At 44.4% G+C, this 16,231-nt stretch overlaps 2 protein-coding genes across 4 annotated transcripts; one reads left to right on the forward strand and one right to left on the reverse strand.

The window, feature by feature from the left end:
• Nucleotides 1-2,412: 2,412 nt before the first annotated feature.
• Nucleotides 2,413-11,063, forward strand: LOC106611792 (ankyrin repeat domain-containing protein 13D). Of its 3 annotated transcripts, XM_014212378.2 has the most exons (16): nucleotides 2,420-3,244; nucleotides 3,390-3,525; nucleotides 5,132-5,256; nucleotides 5,695-5,740; nucleotides 5,901-6,044; nucleotides 6,214-6,403; nucleotides 6,518-6,584; nucleotides 6,678-6,759; nucleotides 6,850-6,911; nucleotides 7,019-7,149; nucleotides 7,271-7,428; nucleotides 7,674-7,787; nucleotides 9,505-9,677; nucleotides 9,837-9,925; nucleotides 10,049-10,273; nucleotides 10,461-11,063. In XM_014212378.2, the coding sequence occupies exons 1-16, from the start codon at nucleotides 3,161-3,163 to the stop codon at nucleotides 10,522-10,524; spliced, it is 1,890 nt and encodes a 629-aa protein (XP_014067853.1). In that variant the 5' UTR covers nucleotides 2,420-3,160; the 3' UTR covers nucleotides 10,525-11,063. The 3 variants fall into 3 exon arrangements, with proteins under 3 accessions (XP_045579854.1, XP_045579855.1, XP_014067853.1); XM_045723898.1 differs by having other exon boundaries at nucleotides 2,413-3,244; nucleotides 6,678-6,911; XM_045723899.1 differs by lacking the exon at nucleotides 3,390-3,525 and having other exon boundaries at nucleotides 2,415-3,244; nucleotides 6,678-6,911.
• Nucleotides 11,064-11,121: 58 nt separating this feature from the next.
• On the reverse strand, nucleotides 11,122-15,666 carry LOC106611793 (signal-transducing adaptor protein 1). Its single transcript, XM_014212381.2, has 10 exons — nucleotides 15,322-15,666; nucleotides 15,028-15,099; nucleotides 14,807-14,923; nucleotides 14,605-14,661; nucleotides 14,144-14,325; nucleotides 13,916-14,047; nucleotides 13,618-13,687; nucleotides 13,330-13,432; nucleotides 11,802-11,978; nucleotides 11,122-11,681 (listed from the first exon to the last, which is right to left on the reverse strand). The coding sequence occupies exons 1-10, from the start codon at nucleotides 15,421-15,423 to the stop codon at nucleotides 11,578-11,580; spliced, it is 1,116 nt and encodes a 371-aa protein (XP_014067856.1). The 5' UTR covers nucleotides 15,424-15,666; the 3' UTR covers nucleotides 11,122-11,577.
• Between the last annotated feature and the right edge of the window lie 565 nt (nucleotides 15,667-16,231).

Consider the following 16,231-nt stretch of genomic DNA (forward strand, 5'->3'; position numbering starts at 1 on the left):
TTTTTGGGGGGGCTGATATTAGAGAACAGGTCCACATGTGTTATTTTTGGGTGGGGGGGGGGGGGCTGATATTAGAGAACAGGTCCACATATGTTATTTTTGGGGGGGGGGCTGATATTAGAGAACAGGTCCACATATGTTATTTTTGGGGGGGGCTGATATTAGAGAACAGGTCCACATATGTTATTTTGGGGGGGCTGATATTAGAGAACAGGTCCACATATGTTATTTTGGGGGGGCTGATATTAGAGAACAGGTCCACATGTGTTATTTCTTTTTTGGGGGGGGGGCTGATATTAGAGAACAGGTCCACATATGTTATTTTTTGGGGGGGGCTGATATTAGAGAACAGGTCCACATATGTTATTTTTTGGGGGGGCTGATATTAGAGAACAGGTCCACATATGTTATTTTTGGGGGGGGCTGATATTAGAGAACAGGTCCACATGTGTTATTTCTTTTTTGGGGGGGGCTGATATTAGAGAACAGGTCCACATATGTTATTTTGGGGGGGCTGATATTAGAGAACAGGTCCACATATGTTATTTTTTTTTGGGGGGGGGCTGATATTAGAGAACAGGTCCACATATGTTATTTTTTTGGGGGGGGGCTGATATTAGAGAACAGGTCCACATATGTTATTTTTTTGGGGGGGGCTGATATTAGAGAACAGGTCCACATATGTTATTTTTTTGGGGGGGGCTGATATTAGAGAACAGGTCCACATATGTTGTTTTTTTGGGGGGGGCTGATATTAGAGAACAGGTCCACATATGTTATTTTGGGGGGGGGGGGCTGATATTAGAGAACAGGTCCACATATGTTATTTTTGGGGGGGGCTGATATTAGAGAACAGGTCCACATATGTTATTTTTTGGGGGGGGCTGATATTAGAGAACAGGTCCACATATGTTATTTTTTTGGGGGGGGGGCTGATATTAGAGAACAGGTCCACATATGTTATTTTTGGGGGGGGGCTGATATTAGAGAACAGGTCCACATATGTTATTTTTTTTTTGGGGGGGGCTGATATTAGAGAACAGGTCCACATATGTTATTTTTTGGGGGGGCTGATATTAGAGAACAGGTCCACATATGTTATTTTTTGGGGGGGGCTGATATTAGAGAACAGGTCCACATATGTTATTTTTGGGGGGGGGGCTGATATTAGAGAACAGGTCCACATATGTTATTTTTTTGGGGGGGGCTGATATTAGAGAACAGGTCCACATATGTTATTTTGGGGGGGGGGGGCTGATATTAGAGAACAGGTCCACATATGTTATTTTTGGGGGGGCTGATATTAGAGAACAGGTCCACATATGTTATTTTTGGGGGGGGCTGATATTAGAGAACAGGTCCACATATGTTATTTTTTTGGGGGGGGGGCTGATATTAGAGAACAGGTCCACATGTGTTATTTTTTGGGGGGGGCTGATATTAGAGAACAGGTCCACATGTTATTTTATTTTTTGGGGGGGGTGATATTAGAGAACAGGTCCACATATGTTATTTTTGGGGGGGGCTGATATTAGAGAACAGGTCCACATATGTTATTTTTTGGGGGGGGCTGATATTAGAGAACAGGTCCACATATGTTATTTTTGGGGGGGGCTGATATTAGAGAACAGGTCCACATATGTTATTTTTTTTGGGGGGGCTGATATTAGAGAACAGGTCCACATATGTTATTTTTTTTGGGGGGGGGCTGATATTAGAGAACAGGTCCACATATGTTTTTTTGGGGGGCTGAATTAGAGAACAGGTCCACATATGTTATTTTGGGGGGGCTGATATTAGAGAATAGGTCCACATATGTTATTTTGGGGGGGCTGATATTAGAGAACAGGTCCACATATGTTATTTTTTTGGGGGGGGCTGATATTAGAGAACAGGTCCACATATGTTATTTTTTGGGGGGGGGCTGATATTAGAGAACAGGTCCACATGTGTTATTTTGGGGGGGGGGCTGATATTAGAGAACAGGTCCACATGTTATTTTTTTTTGGGGGGGTGATATTAGAGAACAGGTCCACATACGTGCAGACTCTCATTTCACAATGGCTTAATTGATGAGCACATGAGTAATATGGTTCTTTGCCCAGTGTTTCAAATATGGTCCTAGGGGATCTACAGGGTTTGCCAACTTTTGTTACAATGTCAGGTGAATTAGGGGTGCTGGGCAGGAACAAGAGCCTGGGGTCCCCAGGACCAGAATTGAGGCCTGCATACATGTAATCCCTACTTTTTATTTAGGTTAAAAGAGCCCATTGTCATCAGTTGGAGATTTTCTCACCATTGCCCCACCACCACACTACAAAGCAGCTGGTGTAAAAGTGGGATAGTGCAGTTGTGTACCCCTTCGATTGTATGGCAATATGCATCACGCCCTTCCCTCCAACTGCTAGACATAACCTGGAGCTGAAGAGACGCTGACAGTTACGTGAAAAATAAATAAATAATACAAACTGGGGTGCTTTTTGTCGCAGATGCTGCGGTCTGTTTTTGTTAAGAAGAAATATTGCGATTGGAATATGAACACCGAAAAGACACATTGATATCATCGGGGATATCATCGACTCGAGTGACCTGGATGTGAAATCCAAATAGGCCGTATATTGGTCTATTATTTTGACAGCACAGGATCAGAAAAAAATCAATCGCGAAAGCGAGAGGGCGACAGGAGTTGCTAGTTAGCACATCGTCAGGACTTGAGTCCATCGTTTGTTACAATCGGCATTGCGAGACTAATGGTTGACATGGTCAGGCGTGCAATGTCAGCCAGTCAGCTTGCTAGCTAACCAGCAAGCTGGAATGGAAAATAAGAACTGTCATGATTTTAGTCAAGTACTGTCATGATTTTAGCCAGTTAGCTAGCTTACCTGACTAATGGGTAGAAGAGAGCTAGCTAGCCATGTATTTCAAACGGTACATACTCATAGCTTCTCGCTAATAACGTTAGCTACTTTGCTAGTTACCAGTTTTATCCCGTAGAATATTGCTAGCCTGCGATTATTATTATTTTTTTGTGCACGTGTGCTTCCACGTTTCTTATCGCTGGAAATCACAAGTTTGCTGCTGAGACGTGAAACACTGAAAGCTGGCTAGCAAGTTGCTAGGTAACATCATTAGCTTGCTAGCAGCTAGCTACCGATAAACAATGGCTCAAGAGGCGTTTCCTTTACATTTTCTGGTTTGGAACAACCAATACATTGAGCTTGAACGGGAACTACAGCAAAACGAGGTAGGTCAACCGGGGGTAGCAACATCACTTTCTTTTCTTTTTGTTCAACCATGAATGTTTTGATTTGAACAGCTGCGCGTACCGTTGCCGCACCGCTGAGAGGCGTGCCCAGCTTTCATGACCCACCAGGGCTGTTTTTCCACAGGAGAATGTGGAGCGTTTAGACCCGCGGGGGCGCACCCCGCTAGAGCTGGCGGTGTGTCTGGGCCACCTTGAATCCACCCGTGTGCTGCTCAGACACTGCGCAGACCCGACGCACTGCAACGCGCAGAATTGGACTAGTGAGTGTATAAACTGAGGAATGACTGGGAAGAATAGTGTTCTCCATAAACAAAGCAGGGTCATTTATATTGCAGTCTGTTTGAAGGATAGCTATGTGGGTTAATGTCGTGTGTCTGTGGGGTCGTTCCATTTGAATTGAATTACGTTTTGACCGCACACCTTTTGGTTTGAACGAAACTTTCTATACATATTTATATTTGCCCATGGTAGAAGTTGTCAGAAAGTGACTTTTTGGACCTGAATGCCAAAACATTCAGGAGATAAAGGTTTTCAAAGGGCGTTTAGCTGCCCTACTCTCCTTGAAGCCTATGGTACCACAAAGATCATTGGAGGTCCACACATCAGATAATGTTGACTTGAATTAGAATATAATACTGTCGTTCTTCCATAGGAAATCTATTGAAATATAGATAATAGAATAGACATTCCCATTTAAGATGACATACAACTGTAGGTGAACCAGCAGCCATTTTTGTGTAAGTAATTGGAAGTTAAAATGTCAATTCAATTAACATTTCAATGGTGTACCAGCTACATTGCAGTGGTCTGAAGGGATACTGTAAGTCCATTCTATGAAATATATTTCTATGCTTTGAAATACGCTGTCTTAACTGAGGGCGGGCACAACACAAACACCACAGATTATGTAGATGAGGTTCTTAATACCCTCATTGAAAACCAGGCTTCCCTACATGTGAAGTCCATGGTAGAAAATTTGCTAAATAGGGGTAGGAGCCCGCTGTAAATCAGTGACACCTCGCAACACGTCAAACCAATCAAATGCCTTGCTTGGGTGGAGCTGGTGTAACAAGCTAAAGGAGGATGGGCTCATTAATGGCTGGAATGGAATTAATGGAACAGAGTCAAACGTGGATTCCATGTGTTTGATACCGTTCCATTCCAGCCATTACAATGAGCCTGTCCTCCTATAGCTCCTCCCACCAGCCTCCACTGGGGACAGTGCATGAGAGTGGCTGGGAAATCGCTTATTTTAAAACCTATTCAAAATATGTCGATTTTTGTGCATAGAGCACACTTCTGGCAAAACATAATTCATTTTTTCCTCCAGGTTTTCTTCCATAAAATGTGTCCTACCGGGTCTGAAAAAAGGGATGAACTCATAGCACCAATGGGCATGTTGGGGAGGGTTGTTGAAATGTAACATCCAATAAAAATCAGCGGTCCATTCAAACCATTTTGGCCAATACAAAATTCTCCAGAACGCCAAGGGAGGTATGACAACGAACTGATTTTGAAGGTATGGCTACTTGAAGTTCACCCATTAAAGGTCCAATTTTTATTTTAAAAAATGCTTTTCAATAAATTATCAAATAGTTTGACAACCCTGTTTGTAACCTTTTTTAAATGATTTCAAACTCAACCGTTAATATTGTGAAGAAGACTTGGATGTCTCATGGTGTTGTGGGGTATGCAAAATGGGTCAACTCTGAACACCTCTTGCCCTTGAATGTTTTGTCATTTGGGTACAAAAGTTACTTTCCGACCATTTCTATCATGCCTAAGTGTGTATGGAAAATGTTGTTCAAATCAAAAGGGGTGCGGTCAAAAAGTGATTGAAATCAAATGCAATGATCCTATGTCCAGTTTTGCAGGAGGCAGTGAGCACAGGGGACCCCGAGCTTTGTCAGCTGGTGCTGCAGTACAGGGACTTCAAGCGAGCCACAGAGAGACTGGCTGGCATCCCAGAACTGCTCAGCAAGCTAAGACAGGTAAGACCGGTAGCGTAGCGGTTAAGCGCGTTGGGGCCAGTAACTGAAAGGTTGCTGGTTTGAATACCAGAGCTGACTAAGGGAAAAATCTGTCGGTGCCCTTATTGCTCATGTAAGTCACTCTGGATAAAAGTGTCTGCTAAATGACTAAAATGTAAATGTAACACACCGAAAGTTTGCTAGATCGAATCCCCGAGCTGACAAGATAAAAATCTGTCGTTCTGACCCTGAACAAGGCAGTTAACCCACTGTTCCTAGGCCATCATTGTAAATAAGAATTTGTTCATAACTGACTTGCCTATTTAAATAAAGGTAAAATAAATAAATAAAAAACACTTTGCAGTCTTCAATTCATCCACATATAACACATAAAGGTAACACACCTGTCAATCAGATACACCATTGCACAGATACCTGAAACACACTCCCCTCTTTCAGGCCCGGGATTTTTACGTGGAGATGAAATGGGAGTTCACCAGTTGGGGTGAGTTTCCGATGTTCTCCCAGTGGTCGGTTTCAGCACCACACAGATGATAAGCTCCCAATTTTACTGTCACTGTGATGCGCCGAAGTGTTTACAGTGGTGTTAATGCCACAAATTCTCTGTCCCCCTATACATCTCCCTCCCTCCGTTCCTCGCTCAGTACCCCTGGTCTCCAAGGTGTGTCCCAGTGACGTGTACCGCGTGTGGAAGAGAGGCTCGTGCCTGCGGGTGGACACCACTCTGCTGGGCTTCGAGCACATGACCTGGCTCAAGGGCCGTCGCAGCTACATCTTTAAGGGCGAAGGTATGCCACTGGTGATATGGCTAGTTATTCCACGCTGCGTTTCATCTGTTGCATTTCTGTTTTGGGATGTGCGGTAGCCTCATGGTGGTTTGTGTTGTTTCCATAGCCACCAGTTGAATGGTGATAAGTGTGTTTTGTCTCCATGGGAATTTGTGTGTTGTTTCCATAGAGAATGGTGCCATGGTGATGGAGGTGGACCATGACAAGCAGGTGGTGTACACCGAGCCGCTGTCTCTCTCCCCGCGGGATGCCCCATCTCTCCTTGCTGCCATGCTGCCCACCCAGGAGAACACCGCCCAGAGACTCACCTCCCCCATCGTCTCCACACACCTCAACACACGCAACATCGCCTTCGAGAGGTAGCTACTTCTCACACACACACACACACACACACACACACACACACACACAGCCAACATACTCACCTACCTGGTCTCTCTCGTTATGCTTCTCTCCTGCTCTTTGCTGCACAGGAACAAGTCTGGCATTTGGGGCTGGCGCTCTGAGAAGAGTGAGGCAGTCAGCGGCTACGAAGCAAAGGTGAGCCCAGAGACCCTATTGGACTTTAATAATGCTTCTCATAAAAAAGTGTTTGTTGGCATTTAAAATATTTTTTTATTTTGTTTGTTTCAGGTATACAGCGCCACTAATGTGGAGTTGGTGACTCGGTCAAGAACAGAGCACCTGTCGGACCAGGACAAGTCGAAGAGCAAAGGTACACACTCACACACACAGAACACTGTGTTTAATTTGTTCATAGTATACATACACCCACACTTTGGTTCTACCCCTCCTGTCCTCCCAGGCACCAAGACTCCTCTTCAGTCCTTCCTGGGGATAGCTGAGCAGCATACCGCTCATAATGGGGTGAGTTTCACAAAGAGACACCTTGAGGTGATGGTGTATGTGGTGGATAGGTGCTTTGATGGACTGACAGGTGGACGTGCTAATTGGTGTGTCTGTCTCTCCCCCAGAGTAATGTGTGTCAGTATGCCAGCCCCCATAACCCCACAGCCATCACAGCTGAGGAATACTTTGACCCAGAGTTCCAACTCAACGAACGAGACATCGGACGCCCCGTGGAGCTCACCAGCAAGGTCCAGAGGTACCACTGTTGCCGTGGCAACAGAGAACCGGGATAACCATAGCAAACGCACAGTCAAGCACAATATCCCCACCATGTTTAATGCAAGTGTCTCTCTCTCTCGCTCTCTCTCTTTCTCTAGGTTTAAGGCCCATCTGTGGTTGAGTGAGGCTCACCCTCTGTCATTGGCTGAGCAGGTCACGCCCATCATTGACCTCATGGCCATCTCTAACGCCCACTTTGCCAAACTACGTGATTTCATCACCCTGAGCCTGCCCCCTGGCTTCCCTGTCAAAATAGGTGAGGCTTAATCCCTAAACTGACCCCTAGGCCATACCTCCTAGGCTGGGGTCAGGATCTGAAACAGACAGTTCCAGAGAGAGAGGACATTGAGAGGAGGAGGTGCTATCAGAAGAAAAATGAAGCGCTTTACAATTTAGGCTGAAACAATGTGATGATAGTTTGAAGATTTCCATTCTCTCTTTCGCCCTTCCCACCTCACATCTCTCTCTCTCTCTCTACATTTCTCTTTCTTTCTCTCTCAGAGATCCCTCTGTTCCATGTGTTGAATGCTAGAGTGACCTTCAGTAACCTGTGTGGCTGTGATGAGCCTGTCAGCTCTGTCACTGTACACACACCAGAGGAGGCCCCCGAGGCTGGTAACCACACACACGCACACACATGCACATGTGTATATACACACACAGTTGAAGTCGGACATTTACATACACCTTAGCCAAATACATTTAAACTCAGTTTTTCACAATTCCTGACATTTAATCCTAGTAAAAATTCCTTATCTTAGGTCAGTTAGGATCACCACTTTATTTTAAGAATGTGAAATGTCAGAATAATAGTATAGAGAATTAGAGCTTTTATTTCTTTCATCACATTCCCAGTGGGTCAGAAGTTTACATACACTCAATTAGTATTTGGTAGCATTGCCTTTAAATTGTTTAACTTGGGTCAAACGTTTCGGGTAGCCTTCCACAGGCTTCCCACAATAAGTTGGGTGAATTTTGGCCCATTCCTCTTGACAGAGCTGGTGTAACTGAGTCAGGTTAGTAGGCCTCCTTGCTTGCACACACTTTTTCAGTTCTGCCCACATATTTTGTATAGGATTGAGGTCAGGGCTTTGTGATGGCCACTCCAATACCTTGACTTTGTTGTCCTTAAGCCATTTTGCCACAACTTTGGAAGTATGCTTGTGGTCATTGTCCATTTGGAAGACCCATTTGCTACCAAGCTTTAACTTCCTGACTGATGTCTTGAGATGTTGCTTCAATATATTCACAAAATGTTCCTTCCTCATGAAGCCATCTATTTTGTGAAGTGCACCAGTCCCTCCTGCAGCAAAGCACCCCCACAACATGATGCTGCCACCCCCGTGCTTCACGGTTGGGATGGTGTTCTTCGACTTGCAAGCCTCCCCCTTTTTCCTCCAAACATAATGATGGTCATTATGGCCAAACAGTTCTATTTTTGTTTCATCGGACCATTGGACATTGCTTCAAAAAGTACAATCTTTGTCCCCATGTGCAGTTGCAAACCATAGTCTGGCTTTTTTATGGTGGTTTTGGAGCAGTGGCTTCTTCCTTGCTGAGCGGCCTTTCAGGTTATGTCGATATGGGACTCGTTTTATAGATACTTTTGTACCTGTTTCCTCCAGCATCTTCACAAGGTCCTTTGCTGTTGTTCTGGGATTGATTTGCACATTTCGCACCAAAGTTCGTTCATCTCTAGGAGACAGAACGTGTCTTCTTCCTGAGCGGTATGACGGCTGTGTGGTCCCATGGTGTTCATACTTGCGTACTATTGTTTGTACAGATGAACATGGTACCTTCAGGCGTTTGGAAATTGCTCCCAAGGATGAACCAGACTTGTGGAGGTCTACAATTTATTTTCTGAGGTCATGGCTGATTTCTTTTGATTTTCCCATGATGTCAAGCAAAGAGGCACTGAGTTTGAAGGTAGGCCTTGAAATACATCCACACCTCCAATTGACTCAAATGATGTCAATTAGCCTATCAGAAGCTTCTAAAGCCATGACATAATTTTCCAAGCTGTTTAAAGGCACAGTCAACTTAGTGTATGTAAACTTCTGACCCACTGGAATTGTGATACAGTGAAATAATCTGTCTGTAAACAATTGTTGGAAAAATTACTTGTCATGCACAGAGTAGATATCCTAACCGACTTGCCAAAACTATAGTTTGTTAACAAGAAATTTGTGGAGTGGTTGAAAAATGAGTTTTAATGACTCCAACCTAAGTGTATGTAAACTTCGGACTTCAACTGTGTGTGTGTGTGTGTGTATGTATGTATATATATATATATACACACACACACGCTAACTCCCCGTCCATCTGCTCGCAGGGCAGGCCCCCCCTCCCTTTCACTGCGAGGTGGACCCCTCCGTTTTTCAACCACCCCCGGACTACACCACTCTTGGTCCGGGCCGCAGCGAGCCAATGAGGGATGAGGATGATAACTTGCTGCAGTTTGCTATCCAGCAGAGCCTATTGGATGCAGGGACAGAAAGCGACCAGGTAAGACAGGAAATATGTGTGTTTTAGAGCTGGCAAATCCATGGTTTAATATAAGTCATTGATCCACATCTTAGATATTTATCACCTTCAGATTTTCCTGATGATTGCCATGGAAGTTCAGTAAGTACAAGACATGCATAATAATGCCTCTCTCTGTAGGTGACTATATGGGAAGCTCTAACTAACAGTCGTCCTGTTTCTGGGCACATTCAGTCACCACTGTACGAGGACGACTCTCAGCTGGAGAGGTGAGAAATCGTACCTCCATTTCCCCTTCCCCTTCACCTTGTCCATGTCAGATCATGTATTACAAGGCTTTCCCTCTCTAGCGTTAACTTTTAAATTGTCCTCCCGCTACCTCTCTCTGATAGGGCGATCCAGGAGTCCCTGTCGATCTCATTGGCTGGTGGTGAGGAAGGAGATCCCGCATCTCCCCTGTCAGTCTCTCCGTCAGACCCCGGAGCCAACTCCCCTCCCTCCTACAGCTCAGTGGCTGAGCCCCGGATGCCGGGACCGTTTTCTGTGGTGAACAGCTTTGACGAGCAGCTACGCATCGCCATGGAACTCTCATGCAGGGAGCAGGAAAAGATGGACAGGTGAGAGAGAGAAGGGTTTTCTTGCTTTGTTCATCCATTGTTCTCTGACAAGTGGATGAGGAGAGGAACCCATCCTAGAAATGTTGAACATAGTCATGGAGAGGGGCATTAATAGGATGGAAGGAAAAGGATTTTGGGTGATTGACTTCCAGTTTCTATGCCAATTGACTTATGTTTCCTGTTACAGGGAGAGGCAACGGGAAGCGGAGGAGCTGGAGAGGATCCTTCAGCTTTCGCTCTTAGAGAAGTAGCCACGACGACGGCAGAGGACTGAGGAACAAACGTGTTAATTTATTGTATTTTTTTTTATCCTGCAATGTTAAATTATTTTATTGTTTATTTGATGATGTCTTAATGGGACACTGAAAGAGTACGGGTACAGAATTCAGGGAGGGAGGGAGTTAGACATGGTACTGGCCGCAAGGTGGGTAAAAGCAATGGGGTGGAATCTACTTCGTGGGCAATTGCCATATTTGATGTCGCCTGTCCAGTGGGAATGAGAGGGGGAGAGGTGCTGGGAGGGAAAGATGGTCAAACTAGCAGTGAGGCTCTGAGAGCAGATACTTTTGGATGGATGAAGAGGGAAACGTTAACATCACTTTGCGTTTTGCTTTCTTTTTCACAACCCTGCTGTCATTATTTTGAGTGATAAAAATCCTTTGACCTATGATACGAACAAATAATAGTGACATACGATTACAAAAAATGCTTATATTAGATAATTATTTGAAAAAATGATGTTTGAAACAGAATTGTGACTTGGAAAATACATTTACTCAATGTTCCTGAAGCATTTGTGTGGTAGTCCATTTCTGAATGTGTGTGTGCAAAGATGAGCCATTCAGACATCTAAGCCAGTGTTAATTTTAATGCAAAATGATATTACACAGAATCTATATAACATTGTGTTATTTTCAACTCGAGAGAAGCATGAGCTGTAAAAAAAAAAAAAGCCAGCATGATTCAAACAATACAAACGAGGATATTTACATATCACTACAGTTTAAACTTGATTCGTTTCTCTTTTTGTAGGGCTTATTTGAAAAAGTAGTTTGAATTAGATGTCATTCACTGAAGCCCGTTCTACACGTATTGGCATTGGCACAAGGAGGATTTTCAGGATGTTGCCTTGACGGTACAAACTCCCCTGCTTGTATAGTGCCTCACCTCTTTATGTCAGAAATAAAACCATGCTAGATACTGTAGATGACGTAGCTACGGGCTGTTAGTGGTGATTTAGACAAGATTACACCGGAGGAGGGCGTTTTCCTCTGACAGTTTGACGGTTCTGCTGTTGGTGCGTGCTATTTTTGTGTAGGGCGTAAAAACGGTGACCCTGTGTAGAGCTGTTCCTTCCTCCTCTGTACTGCTATGCGAAGCTCCTGATGCAGATCTTTAGGTTTGGGGTCTGGAGAGTAGGGAGACGGAGAGTAGAGACAGACAGAAGAGAAGTTTAAAGTACAAGTCTGGGACTTCATCCACATCTATTGTGAACAACACTGATGCTCTGAAGCTTACTGAAACACACCTGATATGTCATCTGCATCCTGATATTCCTTCCCTGCCTCCGTGGCTTTGCTTGGAATTAGGGGTATGGGATAGGAGGGAGGGGTGTCCCCCGCCGGGGACTGTGTGTGGATCATCGGTGCCACTCTTGCCCTCGGAACCGTTTTGGATGGCAAAGTGGACTTTTCGGGTGGCAGCTCTGATGGGCACAAGTTATACACACTGTATGATACTGGAGAAATTATATGATCATTATGGGGATAAGTTTAGCCTTAAGTGGTGAACAATGTTCCCTTTAAGCTGCGTGTGTGTGCCGGGACAGCTGCACAGAAAAAATATCAGTCTGCGCAGAGAAGCACGAGATTGAACTTTACTCAACTGTCTAGATTTCCCCCCTTATTTAATTAACACTATCAACGTTGCCCTTTACTGTGATCGAATCATCGCAGTAGTAGCCACTTTCAATGCAACATACCAAAACAAAATGAACGATGCTAAAGTTACTATACAAAACTAACTATGCAAGAGATTTTGTTGTAGGCATAACGCACCAGAGTTGGATTCTATTGCAATGACAGGCACAACTCAGCTGGTACTCTACACCGACGGGTGCGCCGTAACCAATCAGAGATGCAGTAGGCCTGTATTCAAATAGGCCATTGCCATATATGGATCTGTGCCATTCACTTTGAACTGGACTGTGTTTACAGCATGAGCGGTTCTGAGTAGATTTGCTTGTTTTGAGATGAAAGTGAGAGCTGCATGTAACCACATGTGCACGTGTTCATATCCCTTGCTAGTTAGTGAGTTCTTAGCCCAGTTATAGATAATCTGTAGTCAGCAATGGTGGAGTGATTGCTTCCTACAAGAGCACAAAATATGTACATTTCTAGACATCTTTGAAAAGCAAGTCAGGTGAAGTGCTTTTTTGAGAGCTTTTTTGTCTTAAAGAGGCAGTGTTGTATTTTGAGACAGGCTTGAATAAGATAAATATCCAATAGGCAAAGGGTAGCATAATTTGTCAGATTTTCTGTAATAATGGTATTGGAATAATAATGCATTGTATTTTTTTAAGTGGTTTGTTTGCATCAAACAACACAACATTTTCAGTCACCTCCTTGTCTGAAGTAAAAGTGGATTAACAGGTTAATGTTAAACCCTACATCTTCTTTTCAAAAGTTTCATGGAATGTAGTCCTACATTGAACTCCACACATTGGCTGCTACTGTTGGCTGAATGAGAGAACAGCTATTTCCATGGTAAAATGTTATGTGATCCATTTTCTCCATTGTTTTTGATGGTAGGCCACTCAGGTAGGCCTACATTATGATCAAATAGCCACAGTAGCCTGGTTGACCACTGTCTAAAACTGTAAATTAAAGCGGGTACAGCCTCAGTGTTCACAGTAAACGCACCCTGGAAGTTGCACAGATTTTTCACAACATTCAAGTTTCCGCTCAGCAGACCTGAAATTTGCTCAGTGCTGAAATGTTTTTGAGGGAGCATTGGTGGTGAATCAAGTTATTTGTGGAGTTATGATGCTCTCTCACCAATGCAGGTGTCGTAGGTCTGCGGAACCAGGAATGGTTCCAGACGGAACTCTGTCTCCATCAGGAAGTGATCTAGCACCGCCGCCAGGGAAGGGACAGTCACCTGATGAAACAGAGATACGTTAGGAAGTTACCTCATATTGGAGGCAGGCATACGACAAACATGTCATTTCACAAAAGCAACTTGACAGACTGTCAAGGCAGTAAGCGTATATGAACTGTCGTCTTTCATATCAGTGCTATGTTTTGAGCCCATCCTGATAGGATGAGAGGAGGAGCAGGACTCACCGGGGAATTTAGTTCTATGACGAAGCCTGTGTCTATGGAAAGCACTTTGTAGTTCTTCATCACCGGGCCACTGAAAGATAGAAAGAGTCCGGTAAGACTTAAGAGTACTCCCAATGTCTCCTCTCTACTCCCTCAACCAGAGACACTGTTTTCTTATAGGGTAAGGGTGCTGTTGTCAATACAGGTTTGTTTAGTGGACGGTGAAATACTTGAGGTCTGTAAGTAACAGAGGAGTTACAGGGAGTTGGAGTCTGCGGTTAAAGGTCAGGCTGGGGGGTAAGGTGTTAAAGCTCAAGACCTGGGGTTGTCCTGTCTCAAGGTGATGGCGTAGTTAGTGTTGTCGGTCGAGGGACGGAGGATGATGTTGCCGTACTCTGTGTTCTCTTTCAACATCTTCTCTGCCTTCTGACGAGACACAGGGAAGAAACAGCTGGAGGGAGGAGGAGAAAATGAGGCTGAGAGGAGACAGGGAGAGAACAATACATTTTAGTGTTTAAAAAAGGAACAGAAACACGACAATACTCACGGGGGGATTCCAGAGAGGGTGTTGTCATATGTGTTGCCTGGGGAGGAGGAGGAGGGACGGATAGGGTAGGTGTTGGTAGGCAGAGGAGAACAGGGGGCCTGTCTCTTCTGCTCCTCCGACAGAACCTCTTCCAGCCTCAGTATCTGACCTGGGAGCAGTTGCAGCTTACTGGGGATCTCCCTCTGCAGGGCACATCCTCATCATCATCAGTATCATCATCCCCAAAAGATGCATAATACTAAGGTTTATATTTTTTCTCTCTGTCTGTAATCACGCACCAGTGAAACAAATTGCAAGCTTACTTTGCTCTTTAGTTTAATCTGTAAGTTCTCTCTTTTTACTTACCTCCAAGGAATGTGGGTCAAAACAAGTATTTAACGGTGACTGTGTGTGTGTGTGTGTGTGTGTGTGTGTGTGTGTGTGTGTGTGTGTGTGTGTGTGTGTGTGTGTGTTATACTTACAGTGGCCACAGTCATGATGAAGCCTCTCCACTCCTCTCCTGTGTTGGGGTTATCCACCTACATCAGATATCAACAGTTAGTACTCCTGCCCCAGATGCCTGTTATGGCTGCAGTATTGCGTGACAACCTTTATATGACTATTTACCAGTAAGACATTATGTATAGGAGTGGCAGCAATATGACTGAATGTAACATAAATTACCTTAAGCTGCACTTCCTCATTGGACAGGGTGAGAGTGTAGATGGTCGACCTGTTCTTTTGATAGGGAGCATCCATCGCCATCGACTTCAACATCTGAAGGTCCAGTTTCTCTGAGTACTGACAGGGAATTTCATATCCAATTAGTCAAGCCATAGATCGATTCCAATACTTGATTCAAGTACAATAAAACTGAGACTAGATGAATGTAGCTATTCTCTTACTGTGTCGTGCATCTGGTCTGTGTACAGAAAGATTGTAGATCCACGGAGCTCTCCATAACATTTCTTGAAGTCCTGGAAATGGTCAAACCAGAATCAAAATGAAGCCCACTACTCAACACTAGCAGAGACATGCCCAACAGCTTTACTTGATACAGTAAAAACACATCATTCTTAATCTAACTTTGATAAATTCACTATCCTTCTCATTCTCTCCTCTCTCCCTTGTGCTTACAGTCTATGTCATTCTCTCTCTACGATTCCTTATTCCCACTCCACCATTCTCTAACTCCTTACTTTCTCTCCAGTGTATTTCTTCAGCAGGTGCCCTGAATAGTACAGAGGTAGAGCTGTGATGGTGTCCCTCCTCTTGTACACCCCTACGGGGAATGCTGCCATGGTCCCACTTTGTCCCGGTTCAGGTCAGGTCGGTTTGTTCTGGTTCAGTTCACTATAACCCAGACCAATTGGGTCCCTGAGATAGCCCTCTGTGACCCAGTCCACCACTGGAACCAATTCACTCAGAACTTTTACTCCTGCAGAATAATTAAGTGTCTGTGTGATTCATTGATTTAGCTTATCGTCCCCTCTCTCCCTCCTTCCTCGGTCAGTATAGGGACTTAGAAAAGGAGGAAGCAGTGTAGTGACTTACTGAGAGAAATGTACCACCACTAGGTAGGGCGCCCTTTAGCACTTTGACCCGGGACTGACACGCGCAAGCACCTGCACACACACACACACACACACACACACACACACACACACACACACACACACACACACACACACACACACACACACACACACACACACACACACACACACACACACACACACACACATACACGTACAGGCACCCGCATAATCATTTTCCTTTTTCATAATCACTTTCCTTTTGCTTTATTTTTTAGAAGTGTGCTTTATCTTGGAGTGTTGACTTTTTTTCCCGGATGACTGTTTTTCCGGATGTGTCGGCTAACAACCACTGCCCTCAATGAGTATACAAACCAGTACTTCCCATTAACAATGAAGAATTGTATTTAAACAGTTGGGGGGGGATACACAACTGGATAGATCGAGATCATGTCATTAGATGAGCACATGACTGACTGCGTTCTTCAAACTGCGCTCTTCCCAGAAGTCATGTCCACCTTTGGGAGATTGCAGACAAAGAACATCCTGAATCTCTGACACGTCTGGAAATGTA

The sequence above is a fragment of the Salmo salar genome, chromosome ssa09, assembly GCF_905237065.1.
Source record: "Salmo salar chromosome ssa09, Ssal_v3.1, whole genome shotgun sequence".
NCBI lineage: Eukaryota > Metazoa > Chordata > Actinopteri > Salmoniformes > Salmonidae > Salmo > Salmo salar.